The sequence below is a fragment of the Carettochelys insculpta genome, chromosome 7, assembly GCF_033958435.1.
Source record: "Carettochelys insculpta isolate YL-2023 chromosome 7, ASM3395843v1, whole genome shotgun sequence".
NCBI lineage: Eukaryota > Metazoa > Chordata > Testudines > Carettochelyidae > Carettochelys > Carettochelys insculpta.
In genome coordinates this window covers 63,409,579-63,429,874 of record NC_134143.1, presented here as the reverse complement: position 1 = coordinate 63,429,874, position 20,296 = coordinate 63,409,579, and the positions used below count along the sequence as shown (strand labels likewise).

The 20,296-nt window shown below is 41.1% G+C and overlaps 1 protein-coding gene across 3 annotated transcripts in view; it reads left to right on the top strand.

Moving 5' to 3' along the window:
- TDRD1 (tudor domain containing 1) overlaps positions 1-20,296 on the top strand; it is a 63,748-nt gene that overhangs the window by 33,054 nt on the left and 10,398 nt on the right. For 2 of the 3 annotated variants that reach the window (XM_074999106.1, XM_074999105.1), the window contains exons 11-22: positions 37-108; positions 339-521; positions 2,357-2,464; positions 3,719-3,889; positions 5,080-5,331; positions 5,543-5,665; positions 7,459-7,569; positions 8,260-8,430; positions 11,046-11,300; positions 11,826-11,942; positions 12,548-12,661; positions 15,440-15,607. In XM_074999106.1, the coding sequence (XP_074855207.1) occupies positions 37-108; positions 339-521; positions 2,357-2,464; positions 3,719-3,889; positions 5,080-5,331; positions 5,543-5,665; positions 7,459-7,569; positions 8,260-8,430; positions 11,046-11,300; positions 11,826-11,942; positions 12,548-12,661; positions 15,440-15,607 (1,845 nt within the window). The remainder of the gene's footprint in view (positions 1-36; positions 109-338; positions 522-2,356; positions 2,465-3,718; positions 3,890-5,079; positions 5,332-5,542; positions 5,666-7,458; positions 7,570-8,259; positions 8,431-11,045; positions 11,301-11,825; positions 11,943-12,547; positions 12,662-15,439; positions 15,608-20,296) is intronic. The other variant, XM_074999107.1, reaches the window with a different exon arrangement.

The following is a 20,296-nucleotide window of genomic DNA, read 5'->3' as shown; positions in this document are numbered from 1 at the left end:
GCATGGTAAATTAATTTATGTAAATATGTATTTTAGATAAACGCCTAGATAAAATACTTCTCGAGATGGAACGTGACTTGAGTCCAAAGAAAATGAACCAAGATACAGGTAAGCTAGTCAGACTTCTGACAAATTGGTCTGAAATTTGGAAGTGGTACTTTCTCCTCTATTTTGAATCGCTCAGCGGTAATGATGAAGGTAGATTACCCTCTGTTTCAAACTTTTACTTTAGACATTGGACAGTGGAACTAGCTTCAGATCATTGTTGACTGTGGTATGTGTTCTTATTAGAATAGTTACTCAGTAAAATAGCTTTTCCTATGTTTGTATTTTCCCAGGTACTGTGTTACAAAAGGATTCTGAAGGAAAAAGAGAAAAAACAGCTGAAGATAGAGAACTGGTTCACAATAGTGATTTAACCATAAAGCTTGTTTCTGTATCTGTCGGAGATACATTTTCCGGTGTAGTTGCCCATATTCAAACACCCGAAGACTTTTTCTGTCAGCAGATGCATAATGGCCGTAAGTGAATATATTCATTCATACACACGGTTCTTTCCGAAGTAAGCGTTAACACTATTTACCATATTTGTATTAATGATTACAATTTGTACTATTTTCCTTTTAACAAACAGTACCTGAAAGTCCCAGGGGAAGAAGGTTGGACCAGACAAAGGGGAACTTGAGTTGCGGGGGGAAACAGGAGCCTTAGAATAAGAACTGTGTACATCTTAAAGTCTAGAATAGCTGGTGAGGACTCAGTGGATCTTATCAGGCTTAGAGAAGCTGAAGATAGCAGGATCCTATGGCACAGAGTTAAGCTTTGTTTTGCTACTTGACAGAATTATTTTTTCTGCTTTGCTTGTACATATCGCTGAATCAAAATATTTGTAATGACATTTTTAAATATATTGTTGAAAGTGAACTGATTCTAAACTATTACTTACGTTATGGTATTTCTTTACAGCACCTGCTAGTTGAGTGCATGATGCCCCTATTCTCTTTCAGGACTAAGGTCCTGATTGTCAGTATAGGTCACTGCCTATCTGTACCCTACTGCTACAGAATCAAAGCTGATTGGATGGCAGACGAAGGCCTAGGTCCCACCTTCTGGACACTCCTCCCCTTAGTTCTGGGTTTGTTCTGCCTCCTGTAGCTATTGGCCGGGCAGTGAAATCTAGCACCTGCTGCAAAAGAGAATGGGGGGAAAAATGTGAAGGTGCAGTTTTTCCTACAGTACCACTCCCGATTGCTCAAGTAATGAGCTATGAGGTGATGGAGAAAAGTTTTGGTCTCCTGTTTGGAACTGTTCCTCTTGCTCTGCATCCCTGCAGTACCTTTGTGCCTTGTTCTCAAGCTGCTCTTTCCAGTGGGTTGGAAACATTTCATTTTGGTGCCTTTACTCCCACTAGCAGGGAGTCTGACAGCCAGGTTACAAATGTCTTCAAGGATGGTAGAAAAAATGGAGAGCCCTTCGGCCACTAGAGGCAGTTACATCAAAGGGCAATACTACTAAGAAACTGGTATCTGAATGGAAGGGGTTTGGTTCCTGAAAGACTCAACAATTGCAGATTATAGAAATACCGTTGTGTTGTACATTTGAGGCTTTATCTTTTTCTGTGGGTTTCTCCTTCAGCAATATGTTGTGCAAGGACAGGCTTAGCCTGGACTGACAGTTTGGCAGCTAGACTATCAAGGCTAAGAAATCATTTTGGTTAGGTTCTCAATTGAAGACAATCCCGATCACTTGAACATTCGTAGGCACTAAAACCAGGGATGTTTTGATGTTTTCAGCACATGCCACAGCCTCTAGCCTGGTGACCAGATTTCATCCCTGCTTAAGTCTGGAAAGGCAATATACAAGCCAGAATCATGTAAGAGTTATACCTTAACTCCTTATTCCTTGGTATTCAGAGGTTTGAATTTTGCTGAACTCCTGAAATGTCTTGGAAGGATATTGCAAACCAATCACCAACTCAGCATTATAGACTAACACAGCTCCTTTTCTGTTGCATTTATAAAGTTTGTCATTTAATTAGATTTTTATGGAGCTGATGGGCCTTTATTATCATAAGTTTAGGCAAGTCTGTTGCAGCACTGAGACTGAAAATTCTGTTATACAGAGAAAAGTTGGGTTTTGTCCAGTGGAGAAAAAATGTTGATTATAGAAATCGTTTTTTTCAGGCTTTTGGAAAATACTTCCCTTGACTCAAAAAGGAAACTAAAAATGACATTTTTATATAATAGGTTAATTTTTAATTTTGTTTTCTGCTTTGAGTTAAGGGGTGTTTATCACACAATACTTGCTTAAGAAGTCATGTTAATGAGTATTTTCTAAAAATATTCATTATCAACAGGCCAGCTTGCTGACTTTCAAGTATCCTTGTGTGAATACTGTAACAAAATCCCTGCTATCCCAGATTTCTGTCCAGCTGTTGGAGATGTCTGCTGTGCCCAGTTCACAGGTAAGGAGGAGGGAAAGGATATCTCTAAATTGCAAATAGCTGTTAAGTTTAATTTATCTCCTTAACACATTAAGCTAAATCTCTATAAAGCACGTTTAACTAGATTGAATGTTGCACCATTTAGTTAGTTTTTTTAGAAATATACTTCAAAGCTCTTTTGCCATGTAGATAGGGTTTTCATCGTTTTACCTGGACCTAGTTTACCTGTGGATACAGAACTCTCAACCCTGTGTATGGCAACCAGTATTCTGAGCAGACACCAGCTGTGGTTAATATCCTGGAAAGTATACTTAAACCAAGGATATGGTAGCACTGGACAAATTCTTAGGTAGAAATGCTTTTGGTAAAATGCTGAAGAAATTGCTAGCTGATCTTAAGAAAAAGTCCTGAGTGCTGGACGAAGAGAGCATGATCAGTGTGCTAAATAAACAGTTTTACTTAATGGTATGAGGAGGACACACACTACAAGAGACAAAAACAGGAATAGAGGATGCAGTGCAGCATCCAGCAGTGTTGCCTCACTTTGTTCATGTGTTTTGGTGAATGTAGCTGTAATACTGGAGTTATTAGCGAATATCTCACTTTGTTTTAAGTTTTCAAATTACTTTATGCAGTTTAAATCTATTGCTGTCCTTTTTTACCTGAGTGGTTAGTCCTACAGGTTGCTTCCAGGAGAAGTCTATCCGGTACTGCTTTTATGCACTCCTGTTTATATACCAAGTCCTGCTTCCCTGAATGCAGTAGCAATTACTAGCTTACTGTGTGAAGCACCTTTTTAGCTACCATTAGTCCTAAAATGCTCTAATTTAGCTGCTTCTCTGAGCCATGCTCTTAGTGCTTTTTGGCTGCTTCCTTCGCTTTCTTGTTTCCTGTTGCTTCTCTGGTCTTTCTGCTGTTTGAGACCCCTTTCCATCCAGCAGTAGGACCCAGTAAAACCCCTTTGGCCATGTAACTCTGTTTGTTTGTTTCTGGTTAGACTTTTTTTCTGCCCTTTTTTGGGTAGGGGGAGTGATGTACTCATTGTTTTGGGTGGAATCCCCTGCTATTTCAGTTCTGTGGTTCCATTAAGAGCTTGTTTTTCTTGTATTTATTTTGAACAAAACATGGCTGTTAAACTCGCCAGTTTCAGCAAGGCTTAATTCAAACAAAATTATACTCCAGAACAATTTTATTTTATTGTGTTTGCCAAAAATCCTTTTGGTGCATAGGATTTAATTATTCACAGAACGTTTGTGTCTGCATCCTTTCTTCCAGAAGACAATCAGTGGTATCGTGCCTCAGTTCTAGCATATCCTTCTGAAGATACTGCTTTAGTGGGCTACCTAGATTATGGCAACTTCGAAGTTCTCCAAGTGACTAGACTTCGCCCTATGATTCCAAAGTTATTGGAATTGCCAGTGCAGGCTATAAAGTGTACCCTAGCAGGTAAGAAATGAATTACAAGCTACTGTAGGTGGGATTTAAAACTAGGGTTTAGTATAGTTTTGGGGAGCATTTTTCTAAGAACTTGCCCAGTTTAAAACCAGATGCAACTAGTGTGTGACAAATGGAGAGGAGGAGAATGAGGTTAAAAGTACACAACTGCCTGTAGAAAGTCAAATTAACCCATTATAATGATAATAGGAAATTAAAATTTGTAAAACAAAAATCTTTTAAAATGTGTGTAAAAAGAAATAAAATATACTTTCAGACCTGTGCTGTCATCAAATAAGCTCTTGTGCATTGTTTATATGTCCTTGGTTCTAATGTGATGACCCTGGCTGCAATGACTTCTTACAGCACCAGTTCTTTCTTGGACCCAATGTTTTCTTTGCATTGAAAAGGTAGAGAGAGCTGTTCAAAGTGCAATTTGCTGATAGTAGTGTAATCTGCAAAACCTCATCTTTTCTCCTCTTGGACAGATCTCATAAAACCACTTTTAAATTTGCACAGAATACAGTAAAATTCTTTTAATCTGGCATGTCCAAGACTGGACAGGTGCCAGATTACCAAATTTTCCAGACCATTGGACGTCACCATAACCCCCATGCTCTACTTCAAACCCCCCTTCATGGCTCACCATCCTTGCACACCTGCAGCTTCTGCACCATTCCTGCGTGTCTCCAGCTTCTTCACCACCCCAGCGCTCCTGCAACTTCACCTCCCCTCCCGCACGCTCTGGTTCCGGACCCCTTGCAGCCATAACCCACCCCAAATAGGGGTGGAGCCTCACTGACAGGCTCAGTCATGGGAACCCCAAAGAGGGTGCAGGGGGATGCTGTAGCCCCGAGTTGCCCCGCAGCACATGAGCTGCTGCTGGAGGCACCCCTTGGCGCATGAGCTGGCTGGAAGTGCACCACAGTGCGTGAGCCACAGCTGGTAGTGCCCCGCAGCACTAAAATGACAGGAAACAAGGTGGTAAAACACCAGCCCAGTGCGTTCCGCCAGCAAGAAAAGCCCTAATGATGTGTTGCTATTGATTTGATGCATGTTTTAAATGGCAAGTCGTTTCAGCAGTTTACAATATTCTTGATAAAACAGCTTCATAAAATGAAGAATGAATTAGTTCAAGAAGGGGCATTGTGGGAGAAATACTCCACAAGATGATCACTTTTTCCTTTAAACTTCACTTTTAGGTGTGAAGTCCCCATCAGGAACTTGGTCCTCCGAAGCTGTTTCTCTGATGAAGCAAATAGTACAAAATAAAATGATCGCTATAAGAGTGGTGGACAAAAAGGAGAATAGCCATGTGGTAGAGATTGCAGATGAATCTGTTACTCCAATATTAAATGTATCTAAACATCTTTTAGAATCAGGCTATGCAGTGAAAGATTCCAAGGATGCCTTTGCAATAAATAAAACTGTTAACACTGTGAAGGAAATAACTGGTAAGTACATGAAAAGTTGCTTTAGAAGCTGTTTTTCTTATACTGTATTACAATAGCTGTAAGGTAATGTGCTAGGTGATTTGAAAAAAGTCTGGTCAGTTATGTGCCAAGAATGTACATTTAGAATGTAAATTTTCTTCCCCGCTAATGCTGTATTTTTTTTTCTCTGACCCTGTTCGCTTCTCTTTCTTCTTTTGCGCTTCACTTGTAGGAGAAACAATACATAAAACGGATTGGACTAGTGTTAAGCTGACTCTTAAACAGACATTAAATGTCATGCTGTGTACAGTGAACAGTCCAGGAGAATTCTTCTGTCAGATCTTCAAAGAGGATGGTAAGTTGTCTCTGCCTTCATTTTTGTATACTGTGTTTTTTCATCCTTAATCTTGTTGCAAACTATTTTGGAATGGGATAAATGTAGTTTTTGTGAACCAATGCTCCCGGTAGACTTTTATGCATAAAGATTATTTCTGAGCTTCCCACATAGTTCAGACTAGTGCTATAGGTTTAAATTTAAAACTCAGTGACCCAATGTCATTCTGGATTAACAGCCCATTAGATGTGGTTCAGCAGTTCTGTTACTTTGGATCTACTGTTGCTACAAACCTATCCATGGACAAAGAACTGAACACCAGAATCAGGAAGGCCGCTACTATTTTTGGCAGACTGACGAAATGAGCATGGAACAATCCTAAGCTGATAGTGAAAACAAAGATTCGAATCTACCAGGCATGTGTATTGAATATCCTGCTATGGGGTTCTGAGGCATGGAACACCTGCTTGAACTAGGAGTTAAAAACTGAAGTTTCCATCTTCGCTGCCTCTGCAGAATTACGAATATCAACTGGCAAGATAAAGTTTCAAATGCAGATGTCCTGTCAAGATCTGGCATACCCAGCCTCATAGTGATCCTCAACAGCAGAAGACTACAATGGCTTGGTCAGGTGAGAAGAATGGGTGGCGATCCTCTTCGGTGAACTGTCATGTGGGTTGAGAACAAGAGGAAGACCAAAGCTAAGATTCAAGGATATGTGCAAAAATGCCATTGAAAAAATTCAACATCTATCCAAAATCCTGGGAATATACGTCTTCAGATCGAAATACCTGGCGACAGTTGCTACAACAGGGCACATCATCCTTTGATAGTATATGTGCAAGCCATGCAGAAGAACTTCATCTTAAAAGGAGAACCTCTCAGACACAAGAATTTGGAAATAGACTGACATGCAGTTATTGCAATCAACTGTGCAAATCCAATATTGGATAAATAAGCCATGAGAGAAGCTGCAGACTCACACGCTGCCCATAGATTTTCACCGCCGCTGCTAACCACAGTCTGTCGAGACACAAAGGGCCATACATACTTTAGCATCCATTTTAATAAGGACAAACAACATTGGTTATATTTATAAAATAGGAGATAGTATCCTGGATTCAATGACACTGAAACAGCATTAAGTGTAACTGTAGATGAACAGTAACAGAGAGGTAGTCGTGTAAGTCTACCTTCACAAACCAAAAAAGCAGTCAGTTAGCACTTCAGAGTTTTACGTGACTGCTTTTTTTGTGAATTAATAGTTGATCATGAGTTTCCAGTACAGTGCTGTGGCTAGGAGGATAACGCAACTGACAGGGGCCTAAGCAGGCTTATATACAGCATTATTGAACCCATTACTGGAATACTGTGTCCGGTTCTGGTGCTCCTTTTTTTTTTTTTCCCAGTTCAAAAATCAGAAAGGATTCCGTTAAGAAGCCAAAGAATATTTTAAGTGATGGAAAAAGTCTTTTTGAGCTTGGATCTAGCTGTCTTTTTAGTTTATCCAAAAATTACTGATAAGTTTTAGTTGACCAATTAACCTAACCATTCAATTCTAGCATACTAGATTTTTTTATGTGACTTCATTAATACTGCTTTCACCTAAATCAAGGGCATCTTGTTTTTTAAATCTTTCTAAATATGTTAGTACATAATATCTTTCCTAAATATGTTAATACATAAAACTGACATTCTTCATGATGCTGTCTTATTTGTGTGTGGTAACTCCAAATGACAAACCTACTGCTTCTAAAGATGCATTAAGATAATTTTTTGTTCTGTTTTTTTTTTTTTTTCTACATTCTGCTTAGACTTACTTGCTCTAAATTTACTGAACAAGTCATTGGCAGAATACTGCCAGCAGACTTCAGCTCGTCTTTTCAAGCCCTTAAAGGGAGAACCTTGCTGTGCTTTTTTCTCTGGTAAGTAATATTAGCACCTATCCTTGAATTTGTTTTTGTTTTGTTTTTTTTAAACAAAAATGTCCGTAACGGAAGTACAACTTTATCTTTGACTCAGTGAATATTCTATTTAATCTATAGCTTTCTAAGCACTTCATATGTTTTGGGTATTTTCTTAATGCGTTTGGTATGTTGCTAAATTGAACAAGGAAGGATATTAAATCTGAAATTAGCAGTCTTAACCATGTGTGTGAATAGTGACTCCACTGACTTGAACAATTTGCAGCTTTTCAGATCTGATAGACTATATATATATTAATACTGGTTTTTGTTGCGTTATAGTCTGAACAGAAATAAACAGTACGGGGGAGAGAGGTTTAACTAAACCTCTCTTCCTTTGTATGAGATGTTATCGGTTACTTGCATCTATTGTTTTTTTATCCTTTGTGTTCATTTCTGGATGAAAACTGTATTGTGGAAAGGGCTTCGTTTCTTGTTGTCCTGCCTCTTGTGCAAAAGGTGTAGTACAGAATGAATACAAAATGTCATCAAATCAGAATGGCAGTGTTTTACTCCTACTTTGAATTCATGCAACTGACTACGTACTGTGCAAGATGGTGGAAATTAAGACCCATTTTCTCTGCCAAGGAAAGTAATGTTTTACTTATGAATTAGGTAAATATGGGACATCACAATGCTTTTAAATCCTAGGTGATGGTAACTGGTACCGTGCTATGGTAAAAGAAGTTTCTTCAGATGGAGCTATTCAAGTGCAATTTGTGGATTATGGAAACACTGAGGAAGTAACTCCAGATAAACTTCGACAGATCTCATCCACATTCCTAAAACTTCCGTTTCAAGGAATTAAGTGTTGGTTATCAGGTATATCATTTAAAGATATTTTAGGGATTTCTGCCCCTGCTAAGCATTAGAACATAAGGACAGCTGTACTAGGTCAGACCATAGGCCCATCAAGCACAGTATCCTGTCTTCCGACAGTGGCCAATGCCAGGTGCCCAGAGGGAATGGACAGAACAGGTAATCAGCAAGTAATCAGTTCCCTGTTGCCCATTTCCAGCCTCTTGGAAACAGAGGCTAGGGACACCTCCGTGCCCATCCTGGCTAATAGCCATTGATGGACCTATCACCCATGACTTTATCTAGTTCTTTTTTAAACTCTACTATAGTCTTGGTCTTCACAACTTTCTCCGGCAAGGAGTTCCACAGGTTAACTGTGCATTGTGTGGAAAAAATGTTTGTTTTAAAATCTGCTGCATATTCATTTCATTTGGTGACCTCTAGTTCTTGTGTTGTGAAAAGGAGTAAATAACAGTTCCTTATCTATTTTCTCCACACCAGTCATGATTTTATATACCTCTATCATATCCCCACTTAATCATCTTTTTTCCAAGCTAACAAGTCCATCTTCTCATATCGCAGACACTCCATACCCCTAATCATTTTTGTTGCCCTTTTCTGAACCTTTTCCAATTCCAATATATCTTTTTTGAGATGGGATGATCACATCTGGACACAGTATTCCAGATGTAGACGTACCATGGATTTATATAAAGGTAATATGACATTTTTCTGTCGTTACCTATTCCTTTCTTAATGATTCCCAACATTTCGTTAGCTTTTCTGACTGCTGGTGCACGCTGAGTGGATGTCTTTAGAGAACTGTCCGCAGTGACTCCAAGATCTCTTTGAGTGGTAACAGCCAAGTCAGACCCATCATTTTATATGTATAGTTGGATTATATTTTCGAAAGTGCATTACTTTGCATTTATCACGTTGAATTTCATCTGCCATTTTGTTGCCCAGTCACCCAATTTATTAAGATCCTTCTGTAGCTCTCCACAGTCTGCTTGGGACTTAACTATTTGGAGTAGTCTTGTGTCATCTGCAAATTTTGCCAACTCACTGTTCATCCCTTTTCCCAGATCACTTATCAATATGTTGAATAGGACTGGTCTGAGCACAGACCCCTGGGGGACACCACTATTTACTTCTCTCCATTCTGAAAACTGACCGTTTATTCCTACCCTTTGTTTCCGATCTTTTAACCAGTTACAAATCCAAGAGAGGACCTTTTCTCTTATCCCATGACAGTTAACTTTGCTTAAGAGCCTTATTCTATCATAACTGCTCATTTTATATTTAGAAATCATAGAGTTGCAGGCAGGTAGACCTTCTAACATAGTATGCTTTTAGTTAAATATGAAAAAACACCATTCAACCATGTTTTCTTCTTCTTCGCTAAAAATTAGTGATTTCTCTTTTTGTGAACTTAATGGCAAAGTTTCTCATCTGTAAACTTTTCACAATTACACCTTCATTTGTATCTCTGCTCTCATTTCCTATAGTTTGCCCCCTTCTAAGCTCCATTGTTATTAAGGGCAATGCAGGGCCAAGCCAGTACAGAGTGCCTGCCCTGTCTTGATTTGGAATAAGTCCCCCTAGCACCGCTCAAAGTGAAAATTTCAGGATCCCATCTTACGCTGCTTCTATACATGCCACTTCCCGTTGGCGGTGGCATGGTAATGAGGCAATTTGAAGCAAACTAATGAGGTTCTAATATGCATAATCAGTGCCTTATTAGCATAATGACAGCTGCACAGATTTCAAAGTGCAGACTTCAAATTGAAGACTGACAGTATAGATGGGGGCAGCTTTGAAGTAAGCGCCCCACTTTGACATTCCCTTCCTCCGATCTAATTTTGTGGGAGTGAAGGAATGTTGAAGTGGGGAACTTATTTCAAAGCTGCCCCCATCTTCAGTGTCAATCTGCAATTTGAAGTCTGCACTTTGAAATTCGTGCTGCTGCTGTTATGCTACTGAGGCACTGAATATGCACGTTAGCACCCTATTAGCCTGCTTTGAATTGCCTCATTACCATAGCAACTTGGACAGGAGGTGGCACGTGTAGAAGCTGCTTTAGTTTAATTGAAATATATATTTGGCAAGGAATATAACATTTTTCCTGACCCACCTTTTTTCCCAAAAGTAAGATCTGGGCTCTTGTGGAGGCATTCCTAAACTACCACTCCAATTACATAGATGAGATGAGGAAGAGTGCGGAAGCTCAAAAACAACTGCTCTTTGCTGTCAATCTGCCTTTTTAGTGCTTTCCAAATCAGAATATTAAAGTGCTTTACAAGGTCTGAATTGCTGTGGAGTGCCATTTTTCTCAGATGGTAATGGGAACAGAGGTACAGAGCAGAATATTTCTTTGACAGTCATGTTGTCTGTTTCATATTCAGGGATAAACTTCAGAGTCCTTATAATTGTGCCTTTCAGAGGAACTGATATACACTTGGGGAGGCCCAGCTCATTTTCACTGGATATGCTTAGATTACATGTCTTACGGCAGTAAAAGTGGTCTTTCTACCTCTCAGGACATTTAAAAATGTGGATAAAACTAATATACAGTTTTGTTTTGTTTTTTAAAATGTGACTGAGAAAAGGTTTTGTTAAATCTTTTCTTGTTTCCTTAGGTGTGAAACCTCTTAACAAGGAATGGCTCCCAGAAGCCACAGCAAGATTTCAGATGTGCACTGCAGGAATTAAACTTCAAGCCATAGTAGTTTCTTTTAACAAAGATGGTACTGGATTAGAGCTTATTGATAATTCCACAGGCTGCCCAAGAATAATCAGTGAAATTTTAATTAATGAAAAATTGGCTTTAAAGGAAAGTCTGCCAAGTAAAGAGAGGCTACCAAATACCTCTGCTGAGAAAATAAATCCTGAAGGTGACTAAAGCAATCTCATTAACTTCTTTTTAGTTTGGGTTGATAAGAAAATTAAGTATCCTATCTGACTCTTGTTTTGACCATGTCTAAGTTTTAAAGGTACCTAGTTGTAAATACATCATGACATTTCTGACTGGGTGCAAGTTGTCCTGCAGATACCATGATAGGCAAAAGGTATGTAAATGTGCAAGTCTTTGGGGTTATGTGTTTAACAAATTACACCAAACCTGAAGTATGATGAGAGTCTAATGCGTATTTGTTTTTAGTATCTTGTTTTCAGCAATATTACGATTAGTTAATGTTGAATGTTGGAAAATTAGATACCTGCTGATAAAGAGAATAACCAGTGTATTAGTGTCAATGTTCAGTTTTCTTTGCCCTGCAGTCGTGCTAAAATGACTGGAATGTATTGATGGACTAGAGATGTTACTTAAGTTAATAGACGTGCCACTGTGATGAACTTACGTATATATTTGTAGAAGTGCTTTGTTCTGTTCTTTACTAGTTTTTATCTACTTACTTCAGAAGTCTCTTCTGAGCAGTGGCAGACAATAGAACTGCCCGTCAATGAAACTGTGTCAGTCCGTGTAATGGAAGTGGTAAGCCCAGACTTGTTTTATGCTCTACCAACTGAAACCAGAGGTGAGAATGTAGTTTATTGTTAATGAAGAAAATCTATTGGTTGGTTTGTTTGGTAACAATATATTTGGAAGAAAGGCATACAAGATGTTTAACATAATGAATTGAGAGACAATCAGATACCTCACGGACAGTAAGAAACTTAAAAAATACAGACTCATAACTATTTTTATTAAAAGCTTTGCAGTGACTTAGGTAAAAGTATACCTGATAAGCTTTCCTATGGTATGTATATTAAATGCTTGAAACTGTGCGGTAACACATTGAATCTCGCTCATCTGGTACCCTTGGGACCTGACTGGTGCTGGGCAAGAGAATTTGCTGGATGATGGGAGGTCAATATTTTTGAGCACATTAGCATTGCTCCACTGCTTGCTGGGCTCTTAGACATTTAGGGGTAAGTTACAGATAAATAATGGAAGAGAACTCTGAGAGCCAGGACTGGTGGTTTGTCAACAAACTTCATGGGACCATGGGAAACTTGGCCACACCCATGATGAATGCTCATTTGGCTAACTAAATCATACCAGATTACGGAGTTAGCTGGACGAGAGTTCTGAATTAGAGAGGTTCAACTGTACTAACAGATTCTGTTCACTTATTTATAGTAGATCAAGAGAAGCTGCATAGGTTGATGATAGAACTGGTAGAATATTGCAACGCTCAGAAAAATCACTCCTTCATACCCAAAGTGGGTGAAGCCTGTTGTGCCAAGTTTGCAGGTGAGAGGATTCTTGTTAATGCTTAAAAAAAAAAAAAAAAAAAAAAAAGTGATCTGAATTGCAAAATTTAGGTATTTTATAAAGGGCAGATTGCAACATCCAAGCCTTTAACAGGAGAGATTGATAAACCCTTTATATGCTATGAAACATTGCCATATTTCACTTTTGTGTATCACTTCTGTTTAGTTACAAACAGTATATGATAGTCTAGGCTAGACTGTCAAGGAGTGCCTCATATATCTGAAAATCCGTAGAATTTTAGAGAGAGGAAATATAACAATCTAAACTGGAGTTTACTGAGGCTACTGGAGTGCATTTCCTTAATCCTCAGTAGTTTAATGTTGTCTAAAAGAAATCTTTACCAGGAGCAAGCCAGACAGGATGCTTATTTCAGTATTGATTCAAAGAAGAGTTCTGCTGAAGAAGTCCCTAAACATCACTTCCTGCGGCACCAGGCCTGGACCTACTTAAGTGTTTGAACATTGGTATAAAGATCACAGTCCAAAGTGCTATAGCTGCAAGTAACAGAATATTCCTGTAAAGTGAAGCACAAGAGTGTCAGATGTTTGCATGAATCCAGGATAGAAGCACAGATGTACTACAAAATACAGTGATAAATATAGGCACTGAAGTCAAATAGTAGATGAAAAAATGGACAACAGAATTTGAGTTCTGATTTACTTTGCTATTTGAATGATTGGAGGGATTAAAAGAGGTGTTGAGGAATTTGGTATGCCTTAGAGGAAAATAGAAGCTAGCACTCAAGTAGGTAATTTATAAAAAGATACATAGCATTTGTATAAACACCAGAGTATACATCTGACGTTACAGCAGAGTGCTCTAGTTCTGATTGAGATGGCAGTTAATAAAATGTAATTGCTGCTTTATGTGGTGCAGATGGTGCTTGCTTCATTGAATTGTGTGAGGATCTCTCTCTCTCTCTCTCCCCCGCCTTGTGCTGGGAAAAACTTTCCTTGTCAAGGTGAGGCCATGGGCAGTCAGATTGTAGTTGCAGCCAAAGTCCACAGTCATGAAACAGGAGTGAGTTAGCTGGGTCAGGATACTGGGAGATTAGAAGGAGGAGACAAAATGGAGAGTGGAGCCAGAGTTAAACCAGGTCAAACTACCAGGAGGCCAGAGGCAGGTGACAAACTGGAGATCTAGAACCACAAGTCAGTGCTAGGAGTCAAGTCCAGTAAGGAGCCAGGAAATCAAGAAACCTAAAGGAAAGCTTCCATTTCCTAGGTCAGGGTGACTCTCTTTGTTTTGGCAGTTGCTTAATAACGAGTAACATGTCGTCGTGGCACCCTCTCATTTGTGAGTCTGTTGGTGGCTAAGCAACCCAATTCTGGAGCTGCAGGTTTTATCACAGAAGGGGTAGCTGTTGAAGGAGCATGCCTCTTCTGCTTTTCCACCTCTTTTTGCCTCTTCTGCTTTTCCACCTCTGTTCATCTGGGCTGCAGCAGTATCTTTCATATTGTGCCATCTGCAATGGATTACCATTCTCCACTGGGGATGGTGCTGGGCAAGGTTCTCCCAAGTGTCAGCACTGATGCTGCACTTTAATTTGTGCCTTCAGCATGTGCTTAAAGGGCTTCTGCTGGCCCCCAACCCTCCTCCATCCTTCCTTCAACTTGGAAAGCAGAATCTGTTTTGCGAGGTGTTGATCAGACATCTGGATCATGTGACCAGTCCAGCGAAATTGTTGAATGCTAATGGCTTCAGTGCTGGTCATGTTCATGCACCTATCCTCCCAAGAGATATTCTGCTTGAGGCACTGTTGATATTGTTCAAATGCCTTCAGATGACTAGTGAATGCAAATCAAAGGTGGAAAGATTGGGAGAAAACTCAAGTCTTTCTCTCCTGTACCATGTCCTTCCCAGGATTTCTCCTATATTTTTTTCCTGTTGAAAGATGCGACCTAGTTTTGAACACAAAGGTTGTTTCTACACAGGCCACATGCTAATACACAGAGTGAAAGATGCTAATGAGGCATGGATGCAAATTCCCCATGCCTAATTAGCATAAGGTCACATGGTTTGGAGTCCAGAAGACCATTCTTCTGGACTCCAAAACGCCGTGTAGAAGCGCAGCCCCAGGGGTGCTTCCAGAAGAAGAAATGTAGACATGGCCAAAGGCTGCATCTGTACTACAGCCATCTTTTGACGGAAGTTACACACAGACACATGAAAAATGCAATCTGCTCTGTCAACAGAGAGCAGCCAGACTGCCCAACTGCTTTCTTGACAGACCAGCCAACTAGAAGCTCAGCAAACAGGACTGTCTGGTGAACTGGAAGCCCTGTCTAGTTGACAAAGGGCCCCCAGGAGTGTCTACACAGAAACTGTTAGCAAAGGCGTTATTCCTCGTTGCAGAGAGGCAAGTGCTGTCAGTGGAGGTGCCAAGTTTTGTTGACAGACTGTCAACAAAACGCATTTTGTGTGTAGACCCTTTGAGTTTTTTCAGCAAGACGTTCTAGTGTAGACATAGCCAAACTGTATTCTTTAACTAAGAAAAGTTGAGGTTTGGGGGATGTTGTTGTAACATTAGTTCTTTGCTTATATTGGTTTTCCTTTTCTAAAAAATTAGTACTCCTAACTGAATGGCTGTGTTTCAGTTCTGGATGTTTTGGTTTTGGTTTTTGTGTGTTTTGCTTTTGCAGTATACATGTACTCTAAGTAATACCACCTTTAAATTTTGGAATGCTATGCAGATTAAACTGAATTCTGTTCTGAAAGTGAAAAGCTTCAGAGGTTTTTGTTCAATTTTTCTTTCAGGTGATGGCCACTGGTACAGAGCTATTGTCCTGGGAGTTTCTCAGTCTGAGGTGAAGGTAGCATATGCAGACTATGGAAATACTGAAATTCTTCCATTCACTAGAGTGCTGCCCATCACTGCAAATTACTTGAAGCTCCCTTTTCAGATAATTAAGTGTTCGCTTTCAGGTAGAAACATGACCAAACACCATGTTGGCTATTTAGCAGTCTGACTATCTGGTCATAGATTTTTTTTTTAAATGTTACCATTAACCCTTCCATTATATTGTCCATCTAGATGAGGACTCAACTAAACAATATACAGATTAGTATTCTAAGATCTTTTTTCAAACCCAGAAGGTCTAATTTGAAAGTTTTCTGATTTAGTTTAGATACTGCAAGGACAAAAAGCCCTGTAAACTAGAAAATGGGGTTGCTCCTAATTTGATGATAAAACTACTTTTTAAAGTTTTGCAACATTTTCTGTGTTTTAATGGCATTACATAATTTTAGATTTAATTGACGGGACAGAGGAGAATTTCACACATGTGGCTTCCTGGGACTTTGCTTGTGGCCACGGTGGTGATGGCAGATCTGGTGAGGGATGGGAAAGAGCGACTCCCTTCCCAAGGGCTTCCAGCAATGGTTGGGCTCCACCAGCCGCTGGAGTGAAGGAGCAAATAGCCAGTGAGCTCCCTACCTTCCCAGGGCTGGTGTGGTCAGGCTTCAGCCCTTGATTGGCAGGTAGCAGGCTCTAGCCATAAGGTGGTGGGCTCTGGCTCCAATGTCACCATCCACATCCTCATAATCACTGTCCCTTGCTGCCTTCCCCAGTGCCCTTGACCCTTGGTGCTATCATGTACCTTCCATTCCAGGGCTTAATTTCTCTGCAGGCTTGCTTGGGCTGAGAAGTTTGCTGTAATAAGTGATATTTCTGTATTCATATTGGGGCTGTCAATTAATCAGTTAACTCAGAGTTAAATCAAAAATTAATCAAGTGTAAAATTTTAAAATATTTGCACTGTAAAATAAGAGTATTTTTCAGTTCACTTCATACAGGTACTACAGTGCAATCTCATTACGTAAGTGCCACTTAAAAATGTTTGTGTGTGGTTACGTAACAGAAAATGTATAACTTTAGAGCCTACCCGTCTTTTTCAGTCCTATGTCTTGTTCAACCAGTCGCTTAGGCTATGTCTAGATTGCAGTGATTTGTTGACAAAAGTTTGGAAGATACCTTCTGACAAAACATCTGTCAACAAAGAGTGGCCAAATTGCCAGTTTACTTCCCAGCTAGCTGCTCTCTTGACAAAAGGCCAACCAGAAGCACCACAGACAGGGCTGTCTGGTGTACTGGAAGACCTGTCTGTAGGCAGAGGAACTCCCAAAATGTCCAGACCTGCTTTCTGTCAACAGATCTGTGTCAACAGAGGCACTATGCCTCATGGGGAGCAGGATAAGACTGTCGACAAAAGTGCTGCATTCTCTTGATTTACTGTCGTCAGAACACCTGGGGAGTCTGGATGCCCCTTGGGTTTTGTTGACAAAATGCCAGTTTTGTAAAGAGAAATAAGTTTGTTTATATTTGCAGGAGATAATGCTGACAACTTATTTAACGCTGTCACCTGAAAGGGAGAAAAGGTGTTTGCATGGCACTTTTGTAGCAGGTATTGCAAGGTATTGATGTGCCAAATATGATTGCGCAGTCATGCTTTGACCACAATCCCAGAAGAAACACTTCAGTGCTGAGGGATGCTCTTTTTAAAAAATAAATAAATAAATAAATAAATTTGTGACTGAACTCCTTGAGGGTAGAATTGTATATTTCCTGCTCTGTTTTGCCTACCTTCTGTCATGTATTTCATGTCATAGCAGTCTTGCCTGGTGACCCAGCACATCTTCATCTTAACACTTTCACTGCAGACTTGATAAAACGCGAAGAAGTTACTAATGTGAGATTTCTAAAGATAGCTGTAGTATTGAACCCAAAGTTTAAGAATCTGACATGCCTTCAGAAACCTTGGAGGAGTTCTGGAGTATTCTTTCAGAAGTCTTAAAAGAACAACATTCCAATGCAAAAATTAGAAAACCTGAACCATCAAAAAAGAACATAAACCTTCTGTTGGGGGCATTTGTCTCAAATGGTATAAATGAGCATGCACCAGTCTGCACTGCTTCATTTTTGAGAATAACCCTTCATCAGTATAGATGCAAGTCCTCTGGAATGGTGATTGAAGCATGAAGGAGCTTATGCATCTTAGTGCATCTGCCACACAAATATCTTGCAGTGCCATCCACACCACTGTCATCTGAGTGTCTGTTGTAAACAAGAGGCAGGCAGCATTATTTCTTTCAAATGTAAACAAACTTGTTTCAGCAGTTGGCTGAACAAGAAGTAGAACTGAGTGGACTTATAGGCTCTAATGTTTTATATTTTAATGCATTTTTATATAATTCTACATTTTAAGTTCAACTTTCATGATAATCTACTACAGTACTTGGAAATGAAAATTACTGTTGCTTGTTTTTACAGTGCAAATATTTGTAATAAAAACAAAGGACTGTATACTTGTATTCTGTGTTGTAATTTAAGTCTATATATTTGAAAATGTAAAACATCCAAAAACACCTAAATAACTGGAATTATATTAGTGTGGTTAATCACGTGGTTAATGATTTTCTTTAATCTCTTGATAGCTCTAATAATTTTCAGGGCAAACTTAATTAGCTAGTCTTTTTTTGGTTTTTTGATTAAAAAAAGCAAGGCATTAGAAAAAGGACAAGAATGTGCAAAGTGCTTTGTTTCTATTCTGTTTCGGTTCAGTGAAGAATAGACACAAGTGTACATTATTTTTATTATTGCATCTGCAGTGAAAGTCCTACATAAATAAAATACAATGATTTGGACATATAAATAAAAGTATTTGTTTTCCTACAGTTCAGTATTTTAGGAAGAATTGTCAGAGCAGCCACAACAAAAGTTCTTCTTCGAGTGTCCCCATGGGTGCTCCACATTAGGTGTTGGGCTCGCCCGGCGCCGCAGATCGGACCTTCCAAGCAGTTTCTGCCGGACTGCGCATGCGCCGGTGTGTGCCGCTCCCTTGCGCGCTCCTGGCCACATGCGTGATCCGGTCCCCGCCAGTTCCTCTTAATCGCCGTCGGCTGCAGACGGAATCCGACTAGGCTATGGCCAAGTTAGCGTATTCAATGGTTTTAACTGTTTTTCTTTAAAGGTTTCAAGTTCTTAGGCTACTGTTAAGTTAGCCAGTTGTTACTTTTAAAAAAAAAAAAAACAAGCGGGATGGCGTTCAGTCCAGTCCTAGTAACAAGCGGAGCACCGGAGGCCAGGAGCCTAGGGCCATTAGCCCTCCTGCCGTGGCAGGCTATCAGAGAGGGGGAAAACAGCACAGAGAAAGTGCTAAGTACCCCATTAACAACTGAAAGACTCACCAACAACGTCCTCTTCAGGATTCAAGAAATGTGAGTCTTGCCGAGAGGCAATGCCAGCGTCTGATGGGCACAGTCACTGCATAAGGTGCCTGGGGGAGTCCCATGTCACGCAGAAATGCTCCTTCTGTGCAAAATTAACAGCCAGAGCAAGGAAGGACAGGAAGATGCGGCTAAAAATGCTGCTCTTTGACAAGGCCCTCCAGCCAGACGTGCCGGAGCGGCTGCAGCAGGAGGGACCCTCCGGGGCCCATAAAAGGAAAGCCGCCTCCCTCACCCCATCAGCGCAAAAACGGAGGAAAGTCTCCCCAGCCCGATCCCTGCAGGCAGCAACAGTGAGTGGGACGGGAGGAGTGCACAGCCACAGCAACAGCTGATCGGCGGCGGCACGGAGAGCCACGTGGAGGCGGGTCAGCCTCCGATAATCAAACAGCCGCCCCGCACCGCAGGCAGAGCAGCGGCTAAACAAGCGCTGGTACCGGTGGCACCGCAAGCAGCAGCACCGACCCCCGGGCAACCGGCGGTGCAGAGCGCGCAGGCACCGCCCATAAGCGTGCCGAGCATGGCGCGGACGGGGCCGAGATCCCCTACATGTCAGGGGGCGGAGCTACTCCCTCAAGGGAGGGGGAAGGCTGCACACAAAACAAGGCACCGCAGCCCCTCTCCAGACAGGGCTGCAGAGTTGCTTTCTCTCAGCCCTCCGCTCATGCTGCAGACTCCGACTGGAAGGCAGGGGTCCCCCCTAGCCTACCCGGAGCCCCCGTCTCCATTTTTACAACCAGCTTCGCCCTGGCTGGGACCACCTTCACCCTTCCTGGAGTTTGAGCCGCTGGAGTACTATCACAAATCGCGCTCTCCAGTGTCCCAGGTCTCGACGATCTCGCTCCCCCAGACGCAGAGGGTATGCGCCAAGGGAGTGGTGCAGGTCACCTTCCCAAGAACAGTGCCCATGCTGCCATGGTCGCCCCTATCACGCGGGGCATAGACACCACCGGCAATCTACCAGGGAAAGATCCCCACAGACGGTCCCGTATCTCCGAGGGCAATCGTGAACGGAGACAGAGACTCAAGTATCTCAGAGGGAACTGGTTATGGAACCCCGAGATTTTCCCTTGCAAGCTTCCAGCGAGCGGATGTACCATCACCAACAGGAACCGGAAGGGTCCAGAGAGGGGTACCCTAGTGGTTCCTCGCTCTCCTCTCCGAACTAGGCTATGGCCTTGGGGGACATCCATCCTCCGGACGATCTCAAACAGATTCAAGAGCTGTTTAAGAGGGTGGCCTTCACGCAAGGCATCCAGACAGCAGAGGTGCAAGAGAAACACCATAAGCTCCTCAAAAATCTGAGACCTCCGGCCTCCTCCAAAATAGCAATACCGCTTGATGAAGCAATCTTGGAGGCCGCCACTATGATATGGCAGACCCCTGCGA